Source organism: Somniosus microcephalus, chromosome 9 (assembly GCF_052327205.1).
Source record: "Somniosus microcephalus isolate GS21.2 chromosome 9, FLI_Smic_1.0, whole genome shotgun sequence".
NCBI classification, from domain to species: domain Eukaryota; kingdom Metazoa; phylum Chordata; class Chondrichthyes; order Squaliformes; family Somniosidae; genus Somniosus; species Somniosus microcephalus.
The window spans coordinates 68,941,984-68,964,548 of record NC_140995.1 but is presented as its reverse complement, the minus strand read 5'-3'; the positions used below and the strand labels follow the sequence as shown (position 1 = coordinate 68,964,548).

At 48.4% G+C, this 22,565-nt stretch overlaps 1 protein-coding gene across 1 annotated transcript in view; it reads right to left on the bottom strand.

The window, feature by feature from the left end:
- LOC147112452 (solute carrier family 35 member F3-like) overlaps positions 1-22,565 on the bottom strand; it is a 127,942-nt gene that overhangs the window by 13,487 nt on the left and 91,890 nt on the right. The window contains exons 4-5 of the mRNA XM_085996727.1: positions 18,964-19,333; positions 15,692-15,911 (exon numbers count right to left, since the gene is read on the bottom strand). Of these exons, the coding sequence (XP_085852853.1) occupies positions 15,692-15,911; positions 18,964-19,333 (590 nt within the window). The remainder of the gene's footprint in view (positions 1-15,691; positions 15,912-18,963; positions 19,334-22,565) is intronic.

Below are 22,565 nucleotides of genomic sequence, written 5' to 3'. Positions count from 1 at the left end.
TTCCAAACTGGCAATATTTCGCTAATTTACGCAATTCCAGCAAATAATCAGCATTGCTTTCATGCTGTAGCTGCCTTCTGTCGTAAAATTTAAATCGTTCCGCTAGCATCAGCGGCGTGGGGTTTAGATGATCTTTCAGGACAGTAACAATCTCATCGAACGTCTTATCCGCCGGTTCATCTGGTGATAACAGGTGTTTCAATTGCCCGTATGTCTTCGCACCCATTAAATTTAATAATGTTAGTGCTTTATCAGCCTCACGAATTTTATTGGCCTTACAATAATTTTTAACTCGTTCAACATATATGGCCCAATCTTCGATGTCACTATCAAAGTTGCTAATATTCCCGTGTTTAGGCATTGTAGTACTTTATCAGATTTGCAATTTCTCAGATTTTTTTTTTTAACTGTTATCCAAGATGGCGGCTTCCCGCTCTTGCCGTCATCCTCCGCCCACAAAATGGCGGTTTTCCCGCTTCTGCCTTCTTCCCCAGCGGTTTTCCCGCGAAAAATGGCGGCTTTCCCGCGCTTCTCGCTCTCCCCGCCCACTTCAATGGCGGTTTTCCCGCGCTTCTCGTCGCTGACTTTCAGCCCGACTGCGGCTCTTATCTCCTGTGCGATCGCTGGTGCGCCGCCCGCCCGAAACGGTTCTCAGCCCTTATCACCGGTGCGATCGCTGGCCCGCTAAGCGCCTCCCGCTTGAAGCGGCTCCCGGCCTCTGGCTCACCCGCTCGGCGGCTCTTGCTCGCTCCCTCCCGGGCTCTGGCTTACCCGCTCGCGCCCTCAGTGTCTGCCGACGCTGCGCCTTCCAGCCCGAGTGCGGCCCTTATCAGGGATTTCGATCGATTGCCCTTCTACCTCCGACTTCCCCCAGCCCTGTCTTTGCAGCCAACGCTGCTTGGCTTACCCACCACCGAGGTTGAAAAAGCTGCAGGATGTCTTCTGTCCTCCCGTTTTCAGTCGTTGATGGAGGCTTCAGGGTCCTAATGCCTGTCGCTTCCAGTCGCTGGAAGCTGTCAGGATTTCTGCTGCCCTTCAGTTTTCAGTGGGGTGTTGAGGATTGGAACCTCTCTTCAACGTCCTGTCTTTGGACGAAGCCGCTGTGGAATAACTGCCGCAGGGTTCGAACCGACTCGTCGCCAGTGTTAAGTATGTGTATTGTATTGAACAATTAACACAAAGACTTAAACGTATAACTCAAACAGGTCTTTACTGGTTGGAGGTAGGGACTACACGTAGGTCTTTACTTCATGCCCACAGGCGGGAACTGAGGGGGATCAGTACCCACAGTACTATTTATACCCCTATGGCCAGGAGTGGTACTGCGTATCACTACGCCCAACAAGTAGTGCAGTCCTGTCCATAGGTTCAAAGTAGCACACATATTACATACACAACACTGGCAAGGCCAGCATTTATTGCCCATCCCTTATTGCCCTTGAGAAGGTGATGGTGAGCTCCTTCTTGAACCGCTGCAGTCCGTGTGGTGAAGGTACTCCCACAGTGTTATTAGGGAGGGAGTTCCAGGATTTTAACCCAGCAACTATGAAGGAACGGCGATAAATTTCCAGGTCAGGATGGTGTATGACTTGGAGGTTCCCATGCACCTGTTGCCCCTGTCCTTCTAGGTGGTAGAGGTCGCGGGTTTGGGAGGTGCTGTCGAAGAAGCCTTGGCGAGTTGCTGCAGTGCATCTTGTAGATGGTACACACTGCAGCCACGGTACGCCAGTGATGGAGGGAGTGAATGTTTAAGGTGGTGGATGGGGTGCCAATCAAATGGGCTGCTTTGTCCTGGATGGTGTCGAGCTTCTTGAGTGTTGTTGGAGCTGCATTCATCCAGGCAAATGGAGAGTATTGTATCACACTCCTTATTTGTGCCTTGTAGATGGTGGAAAGGCTTTGGGGAGTCAGAAAGTGAGACACTCGCCGCAGAATACCTAGCCTCTGACCTGCTCTTGTATCCACAGTATTTATGTGGCTGGTCCAGTTAAGTTTCTGTTCAATGGTGGGGGATTCAGCAATGGTAATGCTGTTGAACGTCAAGGGGTGGTAGTTAGACTCTCGCTTGTTGGAGATAGTCCTTTCCTGGCACTTGTGTGGCGCAAATGTTACTTGCCACTTATCAGCCCAAATCTGAATTTCGTCCAGATCTTGCTGCATGCAGGCATGGACTGCTTCATTATCTGAGGAGTTGCAAATGGAACTGAACATTGTGCAATCATCAGCGAACATCCCCACTTCTGACCTTACGATGGAGGGAAGGTCATTGATGAAGCAGCTGAAGATGGTTGGGCCTAGGACACGGCCCTGAGGAACTCCTGCAGCGATGTCCTGGGGCTGTGATGATTGGCCTCCAACCACCACAACCATTTTTCTTTGTGCTAGGTATGACTCCAGCCAGTGGAGAGTTTTTCCCCGATTCCCATTGACTTCAATTTTACTAGGGCTCCTCAATGCCACACTCCGTCAAATGCTGCCTTGATGTCAAGGGCAGTCACTCTCACGTCACCTCTGGAATTCAGCTCCTTTGTCCATGTTTGGACCAAGGCTATAATGAGATCTGGAGCTGAGTGGTCCTGGTAGAACCCAAACTGAGCATCGATGAGCAGGTTATTGGTGAGTAAGTGCCGGTTGATAGCACGGTCGATGACACTTTCCATCACTTTGCTGATGATTGAGAGTAGACTGATGGGGCGGTAATTGGCCAGATTGGATTTGTCCTTTTTTTTGGGTGGACAGGACATACCTGGGCAGTTTTCCACGTTGTCGGGTAGATGCCAGTGTTGCAGCTGTACTGGAACAACTTGACTAGAGGCGTGGCTCGTTCTGGAGCACAAATCTGCAGCACTACAGCCGAGATATTGTTGGGGCCCATAGCCTTTGCTGTATCCAGTGTGCTCAGCCGTTTCTTGATATCACGTGGAGTGAATCGAATTAGCTGAAGACTGAGGGGACCTCAGGAGGAGGCCAAGATGGATCATCCACTTGGCACTTCTGGCTGAAGATGGTTGCAAGTGCTTCAACCTTGTCCATTGCACTCACGTGCTGGTCTCCACCATCATTAAGGATGGGGATGTTCATGGAGCCTCCTCCTCCCATCAGTTATTTAATGGTCCACCGCCATTCAAGACTGAATGTGGCAGGACTGCGGAGCTTTGATCTGATCCGTTGATTGTGGGATAGCTTAGCTCAGTCTATAGCATGCTGCTTCCGCTTTTTAGCATGCATGTAGTCCTGTGTTGCAGCTTCCCCAGGTTGACACCTCATTTTTAGGTACACCTGGTGCTGCTCCTGGCATGCTCTTCTGCATTCCAGGATTGGTCCCCTGGCTTGATGTTAATGGTAGAGTGAGGGATATGCGGTTACAGATTGTGGTGGAATACAATTCTGCTGCTGCTGATGGCCCACAGTGCCTCATGGATGCTCAGTTTTGAGCTGCTAGATCTATCCCATTTAGCACGGTGATAGTGCCACACAACACGATGGAGGGTGTCCTCAGTGTGATGACAGGACTTCGTCTCCACAAGGACTGTGTGGGATCACTGCTACCAATACTGTCATGGACTGATGCATCTACAACACGTAAATTGGTGAGGACGAGGTCAAGTAGGTTTTTCCCTCATGTTGGTTCTCTCACCAGCTGCTGCAGGCCCAGTCGGGCAGCTATGTCCTTCAGGACTCGACCAGTAGTGGTGCTACCGAGCCACTCTTGGTGATGGACATTGCAGTCCCCCACCCAGAGTACATTTTGTGCCCTTGCTACCTTTCTTCCAAATGGTCTTCAATATGGAGGAGTACTGATTCATCAGCTGAGGAAGGGTGGTAGGTGGTAATCAGCAGGAGGTTTCCTTGCTTCCTTGACTCTGGAGTCAATGTTGAGGACTCCCAGGGCCACTCCCTCCCAACTGTATACCACTGTGCCGCCACCCCTAGTAGATCTGTCCTGCCGCTGAGACAGGGATGGTGATGGAGGAGTCTGGGATGTTGGCAGAAAGGTATGATTCTGTGAGTATGACTATGTCAGGCTGTTGCTTGACTAGTCTGTGGGACAGCTCTCCCAATTTTGGCACAAGTCCCCAGATGTTAGTGAGCAGGAATTTGCAGAGTCGACTGGGCTGGGTGTGCCGTTGTGTCCGAAGCCAGGTGGTCCATCCGGTTTTATTCATATTATTATTTTCCATAGTGGTTTGTTACAACTGAGTGGCTTGCTGGGCCATTTCAGAGGGCAGTTAAGAGTCAACCACATTGCTGTGGGTCTGGAATCACATTAGTGACCATATGGGTTTTTATGACAATCTGATAGTTTCATGGTCCCCATTACTGATATTAGCTTTTTATTCCAGATTTATTTAATTAACTAAATTTAAATTCCCCAGTTGCCGTGGTGGGATTTGAACTCACGTCTCTGGATCATTCGTCCAGGCCTCTGGATTACTAGACCAGTAACATAACCACTATGCTACCGAGCCTGACTATCTCATATTTATGACCTCTAGTTCTGGACACCCCCACAAGTGAAACGTTTTCTCTACCCTATCAAACCCTGTCATAATTTTAAAGACCTCTATCAGGTCACCGCTCAATCTGTTTCCCAGAGAAAAGAGCCCCAGCTCATTCACTCTTTCATGAAAGTTATAAACTCTCGGTTCAGTTATAATGAGGTGACTGTTGCAATGGCGACCTTGTTGAGCTGTTCCTCACTTGAACATCAATTCTAACCAGTTCCACATTCTCGCCACTCTCTGGGTAAATGTGTTTCTCCTGAATATCTATCAGCTCAGCACAGTGCTCGGATTCCCTCTGCTTGTCAATTTAAGCCATGAAGAGTAGAGAGGGGTAGAGAATGCTTCTCTTTTCATACTCTTCCTCGCTGAACTTACTGAAGGGGGAGAAAGGCTGTCCAAAATCTCTCTTTATTGTTCCCAGTTTCACCCCCTTCATGCAAGTACAGCAAGCAATTAGGAAAGCAAATGGTATGTTGGCCTTTATTACAAGAGGATTTGAGTATAAGAGTAAAGACGTCTTACTGCAATTATATAGGGCCCTGGTGAGACCACACCTGGAGTATTGTGTACAGTTTTGGTCTCCTTACCTAAGGAAGGATATACTTGCCATAGAGGGAGTGCAACGAAGGTTCACCAGACTGGTTCCTGGGATGGGGGGGAATTGTCCTATGAGGAGAGATTGAGTAGACTAGGCCTATATTCTCTAGAGTTTAGAAGAATGAGAGATGATCTCATTGAAACATACAAAATTCCTACAGGGCTTGACAAGGTAGATGCAGGGAGAATGTTTTCCGTGGCTGGGAAGTCTAGAACCAGGGGTCACAGTCTCAGAATAAGGGGTCGGCCATTTAGGACTGAGATGAGGAGAAATTTCTTGACTCAGAGGGTGGGGAATCTTTGGAATTCTCTACCCCAGAGGGCTGTGGAGACTCAGTCGTTGAGTATATTCAAGACAGAGATCGATAGATTTTTGGATATTAAGGAAATCAAGGGATATGGGAATAGTGCAGGAAAGTGGAGATGAGGTAGATCAGCCATGATCTTATTGAATGGCGGAGCAGGCTTGAAGGGCCAAATGGCCTACTCCTGCTCCTATTTCTTAAGTTATGTTCTCCTTTCCTGGGTCCCAGTCACATGGCGCGCCTCTGGCTGCCACGCCCAGAGGGCCGTCGTGCCGGTGGGCTGTTGGACCATGGAGGGCATTATAGCCGAGCACAGCCCTATTAAAAGGGCTTTTCCAATTAGTCCCACTCCCCCTGCTCTTTCCTACATTACAACAATGACTACACTTCAAAAGGTCGTGAAAGGCGCTATAGAAATGCAAGTTCTTTCTTTCATAGCCCTGCAAATTTCTCTAATTCATGTATTTATCCAATTCCCATTTGAAAGTTATTGAATTTGCTTCCACTACCCTTTCATAGAAACATAGAAGATAGGAGCAGGAGTAGGCCATTCGGCCCTTCGAGCCTGCTCCGCCATTCAATGAGATCATGGCTGATCATCCAAATTCAGTACCCTGTCCCTGCCTTCTCCCCATATCCCTTGATCCCTTTAGCCTTAAGAAATATATCCAACTCTTTATTGAATATAATTAATGAGCTGGCCTCCACCACCCTCTGTGGCAGAGAATTCCACAGGTTCACCACTCTCTGGGTGAAGAAATTCCTCCTCATTTCAGTCCTAAATGGCTTACCCCTTATCCTTAGACTATGACCCCTGGTTCTGGACTCCCCGGCCATCAGAAACATCCTTCCTGCATCTAGTCTGTCCAGGCCTGACAGAATTTTATAGGTTTCGATGAGATCCCCTCTCAATCTTCTAAACTCCAGTGAGTATAAGCCCAATCGACACAATCTCTCCTCATACGTCATTCCTGCCATCCCAGGTATCAGCCTGGTGAATCTTCGCTGCACTCCTTCCATGGCAAGAACGTCCTTCCTCAGGTAAGGCGACCAAAACTGCACACAATACTCAAGGTGTGGTCTCACCAAGGCCCTGTACAACTGCAGCAAGACATCCTTGTTCTTGTACTCGAACCCTCTTGCTACGAAGGCCAACACACCATTTGCCTTCTTAACCGCCTGCTGCACCTGCATGCTTACCTTCAGCGACTGGTGCACAAGAACACCCAAGTCTCTTTGCACTTCCCCTTCTCCCAATCTATTGCCATTCAAATAATAATCTGCCTTCCTGTTTTTGCTACCAAAGTGGATAACCTCACATTTATCCACATTATAGTGCATTTGCCATGTTTCTGCCCAATCACCCAACCTGTCCAAATCGTACTGGAGTTTCACGACATCCTCCTCACAGCATACCCTCCCACCCAGCTTTGTGTCGTCTGCAAATTTGGAAATATTACATCCAATTCCCTCGTCCAGATCATTAATATATATTGTGAACAGCTGGGGTCCTAGGACCGATCCTTGCGGTACCCCACTAGTCACTGCCTGCCACTCAGAAAACGACCCGTTTATTCCAACTCTTTGCTTTCTGTCCGCCAACCAGTTCTCTATCCAAGTCAATACCTTGCCCCCAATCCCATGTGCCTTAATTTTGCACACTAATCTCTTATGCGGGACCTTATCGAAAGCCTTCTGAAAGTCCAAATACACCACATCCACTGGTTCTCCCTTATCTATTTTACCAGTTACATCCTCAAAAAATTCCAGTAGATTAGTCAAGCATGATTTACCTTTTGTAAATCAGGCAGCACATTCCAGATAATAACAACTTGTTGTGTTAAAATGTTTTCTTCATCTCCCCTCTGGTTCTTTTGTCAATTATCTTAAATCTGTGTCCTTTGGTTACTGACCCTCCTGCCAGTGGAAACAGATTTTTCCACCACTGGCACAACAGCGCTAAGGAACAGCCCTTTCCAAACCTCGAGGCCCACAAACATCAAACAACAAACCTGCAAATAAGAACGAAGTACAAAAAGAACTTGCCCGATCTTTGAGAGGCAAACTGCCTGGGTTCAGAAACCACAGGTTGAACTCCCCAAGCCTATTACCAGAGCAGACAGTGCCATTGGGCATTTGGCCAAGAGAAGAGCAAACAAAACCATCGACAATGGGCTCCACCATGCATCTAACTCTAGTTAAACACCAAGTAAATGGGTTTATCCACCGCCGGTGTCAGCCATGGCAGAGTCGGTAGCATTTGCACCTTTGAGTCAGTTGTGAGGGAGTGCTGTACTGTTGGAGGTGCCATCTTTCGAATGAACTTGTTACAGAGCCTTACCTTGGTCAGACCCCATCTGGAGTAGTGTTCAGTTCAAGCATTGCACCAGAGGAAGGATATATTGGCCTTGGAGGGGGTGCAGTGCAGATTCACCAGAATGATACCGAGGTTACATAGACTTGTATTCCCTTGAGAAGATTAAGGGCTGATCTAATTGAGGTGTTTAAGATGATTAAAGGATTTGATAGGGTAGAGAGAGAGAAACTAGTTCCTCTGGTGGGGTTGGGGGGGCGGGGGGGGGGGGTGTCCAGAACAAGGGGCATAACCTTAAAATTAGAGCCAGGCCATTCAGGGATGATGTCAGGAAGCATTTCTTCACACAAAAGGTAGAGGAAATCTGGAACTCTCTCCCCCAAAAAGCTGCTGAACTGCTGGTCAATTGAAAATTTCAAAAGTGAGACTGATAGATTTTTGTTAGGCAAGGTTAACGGAACCAAGGCGAGTAGATGGAGTTAGTATGCAGATCAGTTCGAGGGGCTGAATGGCCTACTCCTGTTAAATGATGTACCGTCTGCTCTCTCTGGTAGACAGAAAAGACCCCATGGCATTATTTGAAGATATTATGTGCTCAAGTCTCTGGAGTGGGACTTGAACCCAAACCTCCATGACTCAGAGCCAAGAGTGCTACCCACTTTTTTTTTATTAATATACTTTATTGAACATTAAGAACATTTACAACATCGTGATCATTTCATTGTATCATACAAATCAATTCCGCTGCTCTGCACAGCCATTCCGCCACCACATTTTAACATCAAAACCTGAAGTTTAATTTGTCACCTGTAACATATATTCACAGAAATCACAGAATCACAGAAACCCCACAGTGCAGATAGAGGCCATTTCGGCCCATCGAGCCTGCACCAACACATATCCCACCTGATCCCCGTAACCCCACGTATTTAATCCCCCTAACACTAAGGGTCAATTTATCATAGCCAATCAACCTAACCCGCACATCTTTGGACTGTGGGAGGAAACCGGAGCACCCGGAGGAAACCCACGCAAACACGGGGAGAATGTGCAAACTCCACACAGACAGTCACCCGAGGCCGGATTCGAACCTGGGTCCCTGGCGCTGTGAGGCAACAGTGCTAACCACTATGCCACCGTGCTGCCCAATCGATTGTACTTTAAAAATTGGTTGTAAAATACTGTCCTTAAATTCCTTTCTGAATAAAACATCCACAGAGCCATATAATGATCTTTTAGCTTATATTTAAAATACTCTTTCAGATTGATTCTCCTCCCGTTAAAAAACAGAGCATTCCTTCTTTGCACAATCACGAATCTAGCTAAACTGAACATTAAATTAACTGCCGCTCCACTAGACTCGGGCAGACTCTCCTGCAATCCTCATCTCAAAATTGAGTCCCACGGGATTCCCATTCTTGCTCTTCGGTCCCCACCCAGCAAAAAAGCTTCATACAACTGCCGAACATAGTACTTAAAGTAATTTAACTGCGGACATAACACCAGTAAATGGGACAGAGTCTCATCCCGTGTCCCACACATTGGGCAAGTTGCCGCCTCCACTCGTCCAATCTTGCACAAGACCGTCATGGTAAAAATCCGGTTATGAGCCAATTTGAAATCCAGTTCAATCCATTCTGGACATTTAAAATTCGCCCACACTCCCTTCCAAACCCTGTTGAAGTCCAGCTGTGGGTATATACTCTGCCAAAACTCCTGACCAGCAGGTGTCTTGAATCTCCATTCTCTAAATACCTCATAGAAATCTCGAGTATTACAGTTGTCAAATTGGACCAACTCTCCCCCTTTCTCCAGTACAAAGCTTGGAAAAGCAGGACACATTTTACTTCCTTTGGAGATTTCCGCATTTATTTCTTCCATCCAATCCTGTGGCATTGCCCTCACAATCTTCTCATACATGATTCCTATTGCTTTTTCCTCTACCACCTGATCCTCCTCCCACACCACGTCCCTCACTATCGCTTCCGGCAACCAACCTGGAATTACCTCGTATAATACATCATTCACAGATATAATCCCAGCTTTTATAAAAGCTTGATTAAATAAAACCTCTCCTTCAATGTTGACCCACCTGTTCAAAAATAAGGGCTGTTCTAAAAATTCCTCAGCCCCCTTGGGCATAAACTGCACACTTTTTAAAAATTGGGCCCAAGTCTCTACAACCCCCTTATAAAACCTAGGGAGGAAGTTTAATCGATTTCAAAAACATATTATTGTATTCCATATACAATATCCCCTGCCCTCCTATCCCACTTCGTTTAAAAAAATGCTCAAAACTCTTCCAAAAACTTGTATTTGACTTCTGAAGAAATCTCTTCACCCATTTGATTCTAAAGGATTTTTTCTTCAAATCAATATCTGGGAAATTGAGTCCTCCCTGATTTCTCCGTCCAATGATGGTATTGTAAGCCACCAAGGCTGGTTTCCCTTCCCATAAAAACCTCACACAAGCCTCTCGGATGGACTTTTCTGCCCACTCAGGAATATCCTCCACCGTCAATAAGTACCATAGCTTAGATAACAGGAGAGCAGACACCACTGTCGCTCTTCCTTGCATTTTCAACCACCTTCTTTCCCATCTTCCCAAAATCTTTTTAATTTTCGTAACCTTCGGTTCCCAATTTAATCGATCCACTTCATCCCTGTCTTTCTTGCACCCCATATGCACCCCCAGAACTTCCAAAACCTTCACCACCTTAAAGGGACATTCCCCCAACCATTCCCCCCTACCCCTCCCTGCAACCAGGCATTGGGACTTACTATAATTCACTCTGGCTCCTGAAGCTCTACAATATTCCTCCACTACATCCATAGTCACTGACTCCCCATTTCTCAATGTTAAGTTGTGTCATCTGCATATTGGTGTATCACCGACACCAGCCCAGAACTGGGGACCACAATCCCAACTACACCTTGTTTCTTTCGCATCATGTAACCTAATGGTTCTGCTACCAATGTGTACAACAATGGGGACAGGGGACAACCCTGTCTCACTGATCTCTGTATCGGAAAATACTTGGATAAAAAACCATTACATTTAACACAGCTAAATATGTTTGAATAAAAAAATCCTTATCCACTGAATGATCCTGGGCTTTTCCCCCCCTTCATTCCACTTATTGCTACTTTTATTTCCGCTAATCCTACTTCTTTGTCACACATGCTTCTCTCATCCTCCTTTAAACCCTCTTCAATAAAAGCAGTAACCTTCTCCATCGCCAAATTGGAAATGTCTTCTTTTGTATATAACTCTTGATAAAAGCTGCTAGCCGCCTGTAAAATCTCCCCACTTTCATGAACGATCTTCTCCTCAACCTTCAACTCTTCAATTAACGATAGTCTCTGTCGCAGCTTCTCTTGCTCTAGAAAATATCTAGTGCAACTTTCGCCCTCCAATGCATCTCTAGCCTTTGCATGGAGAATGGCCCCCTTGCATTTTTCAGCTTGCAATAATTCCCACTCTTCCTTTAGCACCCAGAACTTAGTCTCAGCTCCCTTATCCCCTCCGTCAACTGCTTTACAGACATCTGTAAACCTTTTGTTTATATTCTCTTCTCGACGCCGGTTAGCTGCCGCCCTCTTTTTCCCATAACGTACCGAAAAAACTTTTACCTCATATTTGAAATTGTCCCACCAAACTCTTCTTTCTTTCAAGAACAAAGGTTCCTTCCGAGCATTCTTTATTATATTTATAATCCCTTCTTTATAAGCAATTGCTTTCAGGTATTGATTGTTTAAAATCCACACCCCTGAACCGATCTTAACTCTGCTGTTCCTAATTCTAAGAACCAAAGCCAAGTGGTCACTAAAAAATACTTTTTTATAATAAATCTCCATCACTTCAGAACTTAACCCTTCCCGCATTAACACAAAATCTATTCAGCTCTGTTTTAAAACATCACCCACCCAACCTGCTCTGGAGAACTCCCTTTTTATGGGGTTCCGGTCCCTCCATAAGTCTCTCAAATTTAAATTTGCCATCATTTTTACAATCATCCCTCTGGAGTTACCATCCTTAAAGGTCATCTGGGCTGAAATGTCCATCCGAGATAAAAATACATTAAAATCCCCCACTATACAAGGATTTTCCACCTCTGCCGCTTCAGTGAATAACCCCCGAAAAAACTCGCGACGCTTGCAATGGTCGTTCGGTGCATAGATATTAAAGAGATCGCAATTAAATCCCTCCATTTTTACCCTTAGCCGTAAAAATCTCCCCTCAGTGTCCTTGTCCACCAAGGCAACGTTCTCTTCTATGGACGGACTCACCAAAACAGCCACCCATCTACGGTTATTGTTTGCACAACTTGCAAACACCTCTCCCTTCCAAACCTTCTGAACTCTTTCTAGGATCTCCTCATCCCAAAAGGTTTCTTGCAGACACAACAAGTCCAAACCTTTAAAACCCTGCAACAACTGCTGCAATTTCTTCTCACCCCTCAGTCCGTTCACATTAATCGAGACCAATGTAATCATGGCTCCAAAGAAGGGAAGTATGCCCGAATCTCCCCATCATTTAATCTCTGGCTCTTCCCTCCTCTCATGCTCCTTCTCAACTTTTCGGGCAGCTGTTGCTTTTTCCTGCAGTCTCCAGCTCTTTTTCACCTCCTGTTTGACCCCTCCCTGCTGTTTCAGCCTCTTCCTTGTATTAAGTTTGGGCCCAGGAGCTGCCCTTTCTCCCTCCTTCTGCCCCTCACTAACCTTTCCCTTTCCACATGATGCCACCCCACCCCCGACTTCCATGTCTCTGTACCCCTCTAATTCCTCACACTCAAACTCTTCTGCAACCCCCTGTGCCTGCTCCCCGTCAGATACATAATCCTGCTCCCCGTCAGATACTTCATCTCCCATAGAGAGTCTTCCTGCTATCGCAGTTTCTCCCACTGTGCCGCTCCCTTCGACCACATCTCCACCTCTGACCCTTGCACCTTGTTCCCTCACTCCACGGGACAATGGCACACCTAAATTGTTCCCTTCTGACATCTCTATCTCGCCGATCCCATCCTGCTGTCCCTTTAAGGCTCCTGCCTCTTGCACCCTCTCCCCGTCCTGCCCCCTCCCGCTCACCAAGATATCCGACTCCCCGCCTCTCCCCGGAGCACCCACATCCACCACACACCCCGCTCCCGCCTCCTCTCCCCCCACAGACACCAGACTCCCCAGGGGGAGCTGAACTGCACTAAGGCTCGAGTCTGCACTCGACCCTCGCTGCCTGCTGCTGTCTCTGTTCCCCTCCACAGCACTCGGTGTGTTTTCCGCCATCTCCATCCCGTTCTCCGCTCCGCTATCCTCTGCCTCTTCCTGTGCTCCTTTTGCCTTCATTTTACCGGCTGTGTCCTCTGACTGCACCGCTCCTCCGGCCGTTCCACACTCATCTCCTGCTCCTTCTCCCATCTCCTCATCACTCATATCGCTCCCTTCTGCCACACACTCACAGCGGGTGGGGCCTTTACGACACACCCCACAGTTCACAGAATCACAGAAACCCCACAGTGCAGATAGAGGCCATTTCGGCCCATCGAGCCTGCACCGACACATATCCCACCCGATCCCCGTAACCCCTACACCAACACATATCCCACCCTATCCCTGTAACCCCACGTATTTAATCCCCCTAACACTAAGGGTCAATTTATCATAGCCAATCAACCTAACCCGCACATCTTTGGACTGTGGGAGGAAACCGGAGCACCCGGAGAAAACCCACGCAAACACGGGGAGAATGTGCAAAATCCACACAGACAGTCGCCCGAGGCCCGATTCGAACCCGGGTCTCTGGCGCTGTGAGGCAACAGTGCTAACCACTATGCCACCGCCTTGCAGCTCCGAGCAATGTGTCCCGACTCACCGCAATTGTAACAATACAGGTCTGGACAGTTTCTTACGAGATGGTCATGTCCAAGACAATAATAGCACACCTTTACTTGGTTATCATGCAGCACACGAAAGTACTGCACTCCTTCCAGTGTCTCAAACTTCATACTGTACGGCAATGACCTCACCCCCTCAGGGAACCGCACCTTTACATACCGGGTTCCGTCTGCTACCCGTGTTCCCGGATAATACCTCTTCTTTATTGCAGAACAGATTTTTATGTCCCACGACTCCAACTTCTTGCTTAGCACTTCGTCCTCAATGTAAACTGGCAATTTAAAAATGAAACCACCACCTCCTCTGAATATAGCAGAGTCACCTCCAAGAATTTCTCACCAACTTTCAGACTGAGTAACAGTCTTTCCACCTCCTCACGGCCACTGACCGTCACCTCGAATCCCACATTTGGCTTATGTCGGCAGGCAAAGCAGCTTCCCTCGCCACAGTCCTCATGAACCGGCTGGATAATATCCCAAGCTCGAATCTTCTTATCTTCACACTGCACCACCACCGTGTTTTCTTTACCAAATCTCCTGAGGTCCCGACCCAAATCTTTGGGCTTTTTTTTTCCTTTCCCACCACAGTTTCTTCCCTAATTAAATTCCTCTCGGGAACAATGTCCTCTGAGGGGCCCGGCACTCCGGACCCCTCAGCAGCCATCTGGCTGTTTTTGTGGGCCAAAAAAGGCCCTAAAACCTGAAAACAAAACCCCAAAACCCACCACCAACTTTTTACAAAACTCCCTCCAACTCCCAGCTGCAATCAGGCAACCAGTCACGCCTGTTCACTCCTAGCCCCTCCCACTCAGAGAGTGCTACCAACTGAGCCATGGTTGACACCTGAAAGCCTAATCCCCGTGGGTTTCAATTGTTATTTGATTGCAACTTTGTGACTCACTCCCGGGTATTTCTCACTCATCTACATGACCTTCTCAATGAGGTTACACAACAGTCACAAGTACCCTTTAATTTAGTGGGTAGATTCATCTCAGCTGGTTGCACATTAAAGCCTGCTGCCAAATGATAGCACTGAAACCTCTTACATATCCCCGATTTCCATTGCTCCACCATTGACGGCCGTGTCTTCAGCTGTCAAAGCACTAAATCCTGGAATTCCCTCCCTAAACCTCTCAGCCTCTCTGCCTCTCTCTCCTTCTTTAAGACGTTCCTTAAAACTTACCTCTTTGACCAAGCTTTTGGTCACCTGTCCTAATAGCTCCTTATGTGGCTTGGTGTCAAATTTTGTTTGCGAATGCTCCTGTGAAGCGCCTTGGGAGGTTTTATTATGTTAAAGACGTTATATAAGTTGCTGTTATTGTTGATGCCAGGCACCAGTAAGATTCGTCAAATGTGCATGACCATCACAAGTCGATAGCACTAAGGGGCCTTTGATATCGTAGGCTGGGTCTTGAGGGGGGAAAAGCCTATCATGGATGCCCTCCTGAATGAGCTTTACAATTTGTGGCAGTGGCCATCTTGGTTATTACGCTTATTGAGAGCATTGAGGTCATGGTGCCACCACCAATGAAGACTACCGATTTACTTTAAAATTGGCAGCGGCCAGGAAGAGGCAAGTGAGTGATTGGTCTATCTCGCCTCTGAACAAAATTCCAGTAGGCATAGCCACCATGTGTCAGCCCTGGCTCAGTGGGCAGCACTCTCACCTCGGAGTCAGAAGGTCATGGGTTCAAGTCCCCAATCCAGAGACTTGAACACATAATCCTGGCAGACACTCTCGTGCAATACTGATGGAGGTGCCATCTTTCAGATGAGATGTTAAACTGAGGCTGTCTGCTCTCTCAGGTGGACATGCCACTATTATGAAGAAATGCAGGGGGAGTTTTCCCAGTGTCCTGGCCAATATTTATCCCTCAACCAACATCATTATCACATTGCTGTTTGTGGGAGCTTGCTGTGCGCAAATTGGCTGTTGCTATTCCTAAATTACAACAGTGACTACACATCAAAAGTACCTCATTGGCTGTAAAGCCCTCCACCCTTCCTCTTTCCTTCCTTCCCCGAGCTATGAGATGGCAGCAGCATAAGAGCGCCTTATAACCTGGTGAGGTCACTTACCCTAACGCCCATGAATTTGTCCCGTAGAACTATCCAGGAAAGCAGGAAGACGAATGCCTTGTTGCAGCAGAACAGAGCGGAGGCATCCGTTGCACTAATCTTCTTCAGGGCCAGCAAGTACAGGTAATTTGTTAAAGTCCATAGGACACAGAACGGGGCCGTCCTGGTGAAGAATATTTTGATGGTCAAACCATCGTCCCCAAAAAACCTGCAGCATTCCCTAACGGGGAGGAGGAGAGTTAAATGTCACAAATTAGGCTCATGTAGTTGGAATCAAAATCTTAGAATACAACAACCTTTAAAGATGGCCGTCTCAAACAAAACTATACAGAAGTGATGGATGGAAACATTTCCATCTTCATCGTATCTCTGCACAGGTCTGCTCAGACTGCTGGTTGCCAACGAACATTTATTTTAATGAACAAATTACCAATTTATCTGGTTTCCCAAATGGTGCTAGCTGAAGGAGGAAACGTGGCCAGGATTCCAGGGGAACTCCCCTGCTCTTCTTCAAAATAATGGACGTGGGATCTTTTACGTCCACTTAAGAGGGCAGATTGGGACCTTGGTTTGACGTCTCATCCAAAAGACAGCACCTCCAACAGTGCAGCACTCCCTCAGTACTGCACTGGGAGTGTCAGCCTAGATTTTGTGCTCAAGTCTCTGGAGTGGGACTTTGAACCCACGACCTTCTGACTCAGAGGCAAAGTACTACCCACTGAGCCACGCCAATACTCCTAGAGGTGCTGCTATGGTAACCAAAGCATCCTCCTGCACGGCATATGCTCCCCACTAGAAAATATATTGATTGTTTTTTTCAAGTAGGCAAATGTAAATAGACATTGAATATAATTTGAAATAATAATTGAGAGCCGAGGACACAATGGCAGCTGAAAATAAATCGATGTTTTGAGCAAGCACAACAATCGATGAACATCAAAATCTGGGAATGTCAATCACAGCGTCAATATTGGTTCAATGCTGAGGGTGTCTGGCTTATAAATATCCCAAGTGGCTCAGATATAAAAGGGGTCAAAGTGCGCAAAGCTCCTTACAGACTTGGATCCCTTCATGTCTACTCACTAAAACACCACACAGAGCCGAGGTGAGTGGAATGGCCCCGAGTTCCCTCCACTGCCCTGGCAGACTCTGACTGTGGCGGGTGTCTGCTGGAACCGTAGTAGCCTCCACCCGGGACACCAGCTGGGCCCAGGTCCTGATGTTGCACTGGAGCTTCCGGCCAGCCCCGTTTGAAGCTGGACCCTCTGTCCGGCCCCAAACAAGGCCGTTGCTGGGGAGGGGTGAGGGCGAGGGCAGGGACCCTCCACCCTGGAAGATACCATATCCTTGGCCTCAATGGAACTCAGTTTGGAGGCCGGTACGCCTCAACTGAGATGAGGCATAAACATGGTGGGTTCAAGCCCCACTCCAGAGACTTGAGCACAAAATCCAGGCTGACACTCCCAGTGCCAGTGCTGAGGGAGTGCTGCACTGTCAGAGGTGCCATCTTTCGGATGAGACATTAAACCGAAGCCCCATCTGTCCTCTCAGGTGGACGTAAAAGATCCCATTGCACTATCCATAGATGAACAGGGGAGTTTTCACCTGTGTCTTGGCCAATATTTATCCCTCAATCAACATCTAAAAACAGATTATCTGGTCATTATCACATTGCTGTTTGTGGGAGCTTGCTGTGCGCAAATTGGCTGCTGCGTTTCCTACATTACAACAGTGACTACACTTCAAAAGTACTTAATTGTCTGTAAAGCACTTTGGGACATCCTGAGGTTGTGAAAGGCACGATGTATATGCAAATCTTTTTCTTTGTTTAAATGCCTTCCTTCATCGTCAGTGGGTCAAAAGCCTGGAACTCTCGACCTAACAGCACTGACAGAGCACCTTCACCACACGGACTGCAGCAGTTCAAGAGAAAGCCTACCACCACCTTCTCAAGGACAATTGGAGATGGGTAATAGACGAAGCATTTTTGGAAGGTGTTAGTGACAGACTTGTACACTGCACAACACAATTCAGGAAGAAACTTGTAACGGAAGCTGACTTAACATTTGGGGAAAGGAAAGCACCCCCTCAGCGTTACTTTGGGTATGAGTCTGTGGATTGACAGGGCAGTGAATTCTCACGACAAGCTGTGAATAAGACAAGAACAGATCCCGAGGGGAATAATGTCACCATTGGGGGGGAAATTAATTACAAAGCTGATTCTCATTTCTGCACCAGCGAAAAAGGTCACCCGTGTAATGAGCTGGGAGTGTATAAGTACAAGATGTTCCAGTGTAAGTGACAGAGGCATCACTCACTGGAAGTGCTCAAAGATAATAAAACTGAGGGGGAGGAAAATTATCTGATTTTTAAGCAGAAAAATCGGTATGGGTGAGCAGACCATCGGGGTAAATTTTACCATTGAGCTTTTCCGGACACGCAGAGCTCTGCACAATCTCACCGCGGATCGAGAATTGGGGTGTGAGAATCCATTTGCCTGAATCACAGGCCACTTGATTGTTTCCCCACCCCCCAACAAACCTCAGAATCCCAATTGCCAATAAAGAAAAGAAAGACATGCATTTCTATAGCGCCTTTCACATCCCTCAGGACGTCCCAATCATTTCACACCAAATCAAATACATTTTGAAGTGTAATCGCTGATGTAATGTAGGAAATGCGGCAGCCAATCTGTGCACAGCAAGATCCCACAAACAATAATGTGATAATGACCAGATAATCTGTTTTTTTTTAGTGATGCTGGTTGAGGGATAAATATTGGCCAGGATACTAGGGAAAACTCCCCCGCAGTACTTCGAATAGTAGCCATGGGACCAATGTTCCCTGTAAGCTGCGCTTTGTTCTATGTGGCCTGTTTTTTTTAGTACGCAGACCCTTTAAATTTCCACACACGCGCAGTATTTACAATGGAGAGCCCAATGAGCAGCCTGCGCGGGATCTTTCCCATTACTGTGCGGCCGTGCAGCTTACAGGTAGCATTGCATGGAACCTTTAATGTCCACCTGAGAGAGCAGACAGGGCCTCGATTTAACATCTCATCCGAAAGACGTCCCCCCCTCAGTACTGCACTGGGAGTGTCAGCCTAGATTTTGTGCTCAAGTCTCTGGAGGGGTCTTGAAACCATGACTTGGAGGCGAGATAGAGCTACCCACTGAGCCACAGCTGACACCTATTATTCCCCCCATCTGTATGTGGGTCAGACGCCCTCCTCCCCTATTCTGCCTGAGCCTGCTGGGCAGAGAGGCGCCTACCTGAATCGTTGCAGTGGCGACTGTTTCTCCTCCGAACTCCAGGCGTGACCGGCGTAGTAGAGCGGGAAGAACAGAAAGTTCCATGCGGTGGCGAACCACGTCACGGCAAAGGGTGCATCAAAGGTTCTGAAGGTGACCTTGGCGAGCTGGCTGGTGCCCGCCCAGGATGAGCAGACGCTGAGGACCACCGCCGATCCCCACAGGGCTTTCTTCAGCTGCCTGATGGAGCACTGGCGCGGGCGGCAGCAGACAGGTCCCGCTCTCCGCCCCGAGCCTCCTCCTCCTCCTCCGGCCTCTCCCCGCGTCTCTGCTTCCGTCCGAGAGGGCCCTCCACTGCCCCCGCCACCGCTCACCTCCTCGGGGCGCTCGTCTCCTGTGGGATCGAGAGGTCAGGGGTCAGCACAGTCCACACAGCCAATCGGTGCAAAAACCGCGCAAATCTCTGGGAGGGGTTCCCACTCGAATAGCAGGAGGGAACCCAGACCGAGGTGGGCGAACTCAATAGTCCCCACATTCCACGTGAGTTTGCTGCCCGCGCTCCCTGGCTTTGGTACAAGTGACCCACCCTGCTTCTCCCTGGGATTATCCAGGTGTGTCAGCCGTGGCTCAGTGGGTAGCACTCTTGCCTTTGAGTCTGAAGATTGTAGGTTCAAATCTCACTCCATAGACTTAAAAACAAAATCCAGGCTGACACTCCAGTGCAGTACTGAGGGAGCGCTGCACTGTCAGAGGTGCTGTCTTTCAGATGAGCTGTTAGACAGAGGCCTTATCTGCCCTCTCAGGTCCCATGGCCACTATTTCGAAGAAGAGCAGGGGAGTTACCCTGGTGTCTTGGCCAATATTTATCCCTCAATTGACATCATTAAAACAGATTATCTGGTCATTATCACACTGCTGTTTGTGGGAGCTTGCTGTGCGCAAATTGGCTGCCGTATTTCCTACACTATAGTGACTACACTTCAAAAAGTACTTCATTGGCTCTAAATTGCTTTGGGAAGTCACGAAAGGCGCGGTACAAATTCAAGTCCTTTCTTTTTATACCTGGGTCAGGGACTTCAAAAGCACCTTGCCTGCGGGAATTATTCATTTGGATTCAACCCTGGAAACTCAAAGCCCATCCCAATTACAACCAGGGAGAAGAAAGGCAGCAAAAGAACAAAGGGAGAGCGCCAAAAAAAGCGAGGATGAAAAGGAGGTTGGAAGGAGGGCCAAACCTTGATGGAGACTCCACCCACAGGGCCTGGGATGGAGTGAGGTGACCCACCATAGGGTAGACATTCTGTCCAGGGAAGGTCAGATGGGGCCATTTAATGTGCTTGTGTTACATTCCCTGCACGCTCTACTCTTGCCTTTCTGTTCTATTCTAACGCTGGTATTAACCACGAGCGGGAAGCCAGTAGGAGTAAGTTTTGAGTTCGTACGCGAACTGCCGCAATCGTATGTCCACCCATGTCATTACACCGTCTAGGTGAGAAATGGTTCACTAAACATGATCTAATAAAATGGCAGCCCATTGAATGAGCCAAATGTTACAAAGTACGAGTCCTTGGGATGTGGGCAACACAGCATTTATTGCCCACCCCTAGATTCCCTGAGGACTTTGAGTCAACCAGATAATGAGGGCCAGACCAGGTACGGATAATAGGTATCCGCCCCTCAAGGACCAACAACAACAACTTGCATTTATATAGCGCCATTAACAGAGTAAAACGTCCCAAGGTGCTTCACAGCAACGTTATCGTACGAAATTTGACACCGAGTCACATAAGGAGATATTGGACAGGTGACCAAAAGCTTGGTTAAAGAGGTAGCTTTTAAGAACCGTCTTAAAGGAGGAGAGACATTGAGGTATAGGGAGGGAATTCCAGAGCTTAGGGCTGAGGCAACTGAAGGCACGGCCACCAATGGTGGAGTGATGAAAATCGGGGATGGGCGAGAGGCCAGTGTTAGAGGAGCGCAGAGGTCCCAGAGGGGTGTAGGGCTAGAGGAGGTTACAGAGATAGGGGAGGTTGTAGGACTGGAGGAGGTTAGAGAGAGAGGGAGGGTTGTAGGGCTGGAGGAGGTTAGAGAGAGAGGGAGGGTTGTTAGGGCTGGAGGAGGTTATAGAGAAAGGGAGGGTTGTAGGGCTGAAGGAGGTTAGAGAGAGAGGGTTGTAAGGCTGGAGGAGGTTACAGGGAGAGGGAGGGTTGTAGGGCTGGAGGAGGTTACAGAGACAGGGAGGGTTGTAGGACTGGAGGAGGTTACAGAGAAAGGGAGGGTTGTAGGGCTGAAGGAGGTTACAGAGAGAGGGAGGGTTGTAGGACTGGAGGAGGTTACAGAGAAAGGGAGGGTTGTAGGGCTGAAGGAGGTTACAGAGACAGGGAGGGTTGTAGGGCTGGAGGAGGTTATAGAGACAGGGAGGGTTGTAGGGCTGGAGGAGGTTATAGAGACAGGGAGGGTTGTAGGGAAGGAGGAGGTTACAGAGAGAGGGGGGGTTGTAGAGCTGGAGGAGGTTACAGAGACAGGGAGGGTTGTAGGGCTGGAGGAGGTTATAGAGACAGGGAGGGTTGTAGGGCTGGAGGAGGTTACAGAGAGAGGGAGGGTTGTAGGGCTGGAGGAGGTTACAGAGAGAGGGAGGGTTGTAGGGCTGGAGGAGGTTATAGAGACAGGGAGGGTTGTAGGGCTGGGAGGTGGTTACAGAGAGAGGGTTGTAGAGCTGGAGGAGGTTAGAGAAGAAGGGTTGTAGAGCTGGAGGAGGTTACAGAGAGAGGGAGGGTTGTAAGGCTGGAGGAGGTTACAGGGAGAGGGAGGGTTGTAGGGCTGGAGGAAGTTATAGAAAGAGGGAGTGTTGTAGGGCTGGAGGAGGTTACAGAGAGAGGGAGGGTTGTAGGGCTGGAGGAGGTTACAGAGAAAGGGAAGGTTGTAGGGCTGGAGGAGGTTACAGAGAGAGGGAGGGTTGTAGGGCTGGAGGAGGTTACAGAGAGAGGGCTGTAGGGCTGGAGGAGGTTACAGATAGATGTAGGGCTGGAGGAGGTTACAGAGAAAGGGAGGGTTGTAGGGCTGGAGTAGGTTACAGAGGGAGGGTTAAAGGCTGGAGGAGGTTACAGAGAGAGGGAGGGTTGTAGATCTGGAGGAGGTTACAGGGAAAGGGAGGGTTGTAGGGCCGGAGGAGGTTTTAGAGAGGGGGGGTGGTTGTAGGGCTTGAGGAGGTTACAGAGGGAGGGTTGTAGGGCTGGAGGTGGTTACAGAGAGAGGGAGGGTTGTAGGGCTGGAGGAGGTTACAGAGACAGGGAGGGTTGTAGGGCTGGAGGAGGTTAGAGCGAGAGGGAGGGTTGTAGGGCTGGAGGAGGTTAGGGAGAGAGGGAGGGTTGTAGGGCTGGAGGAGGTTAGAGAGAGAGGGAGGGCTGTAGGGCTGGAGGAGGTTAGAGAGAGAGGGAGGGTTGTAAGGCTGGAGGAGGTTAGAGAGAGAGGGAGGGTTGTAGGGCTGGAGGAGGTTAGGGAGAGAGGGAGGGTTGTAGGGCTGGAGGAGGTTAGAGCGAGCGGGAGGGTTGTAGGGGTGGAGGAGGTTAGAGAGAGAGGGAGGGTTGTAGAGCTGGAGGAGGTTAGGGAGAGAGGGAGGGTTG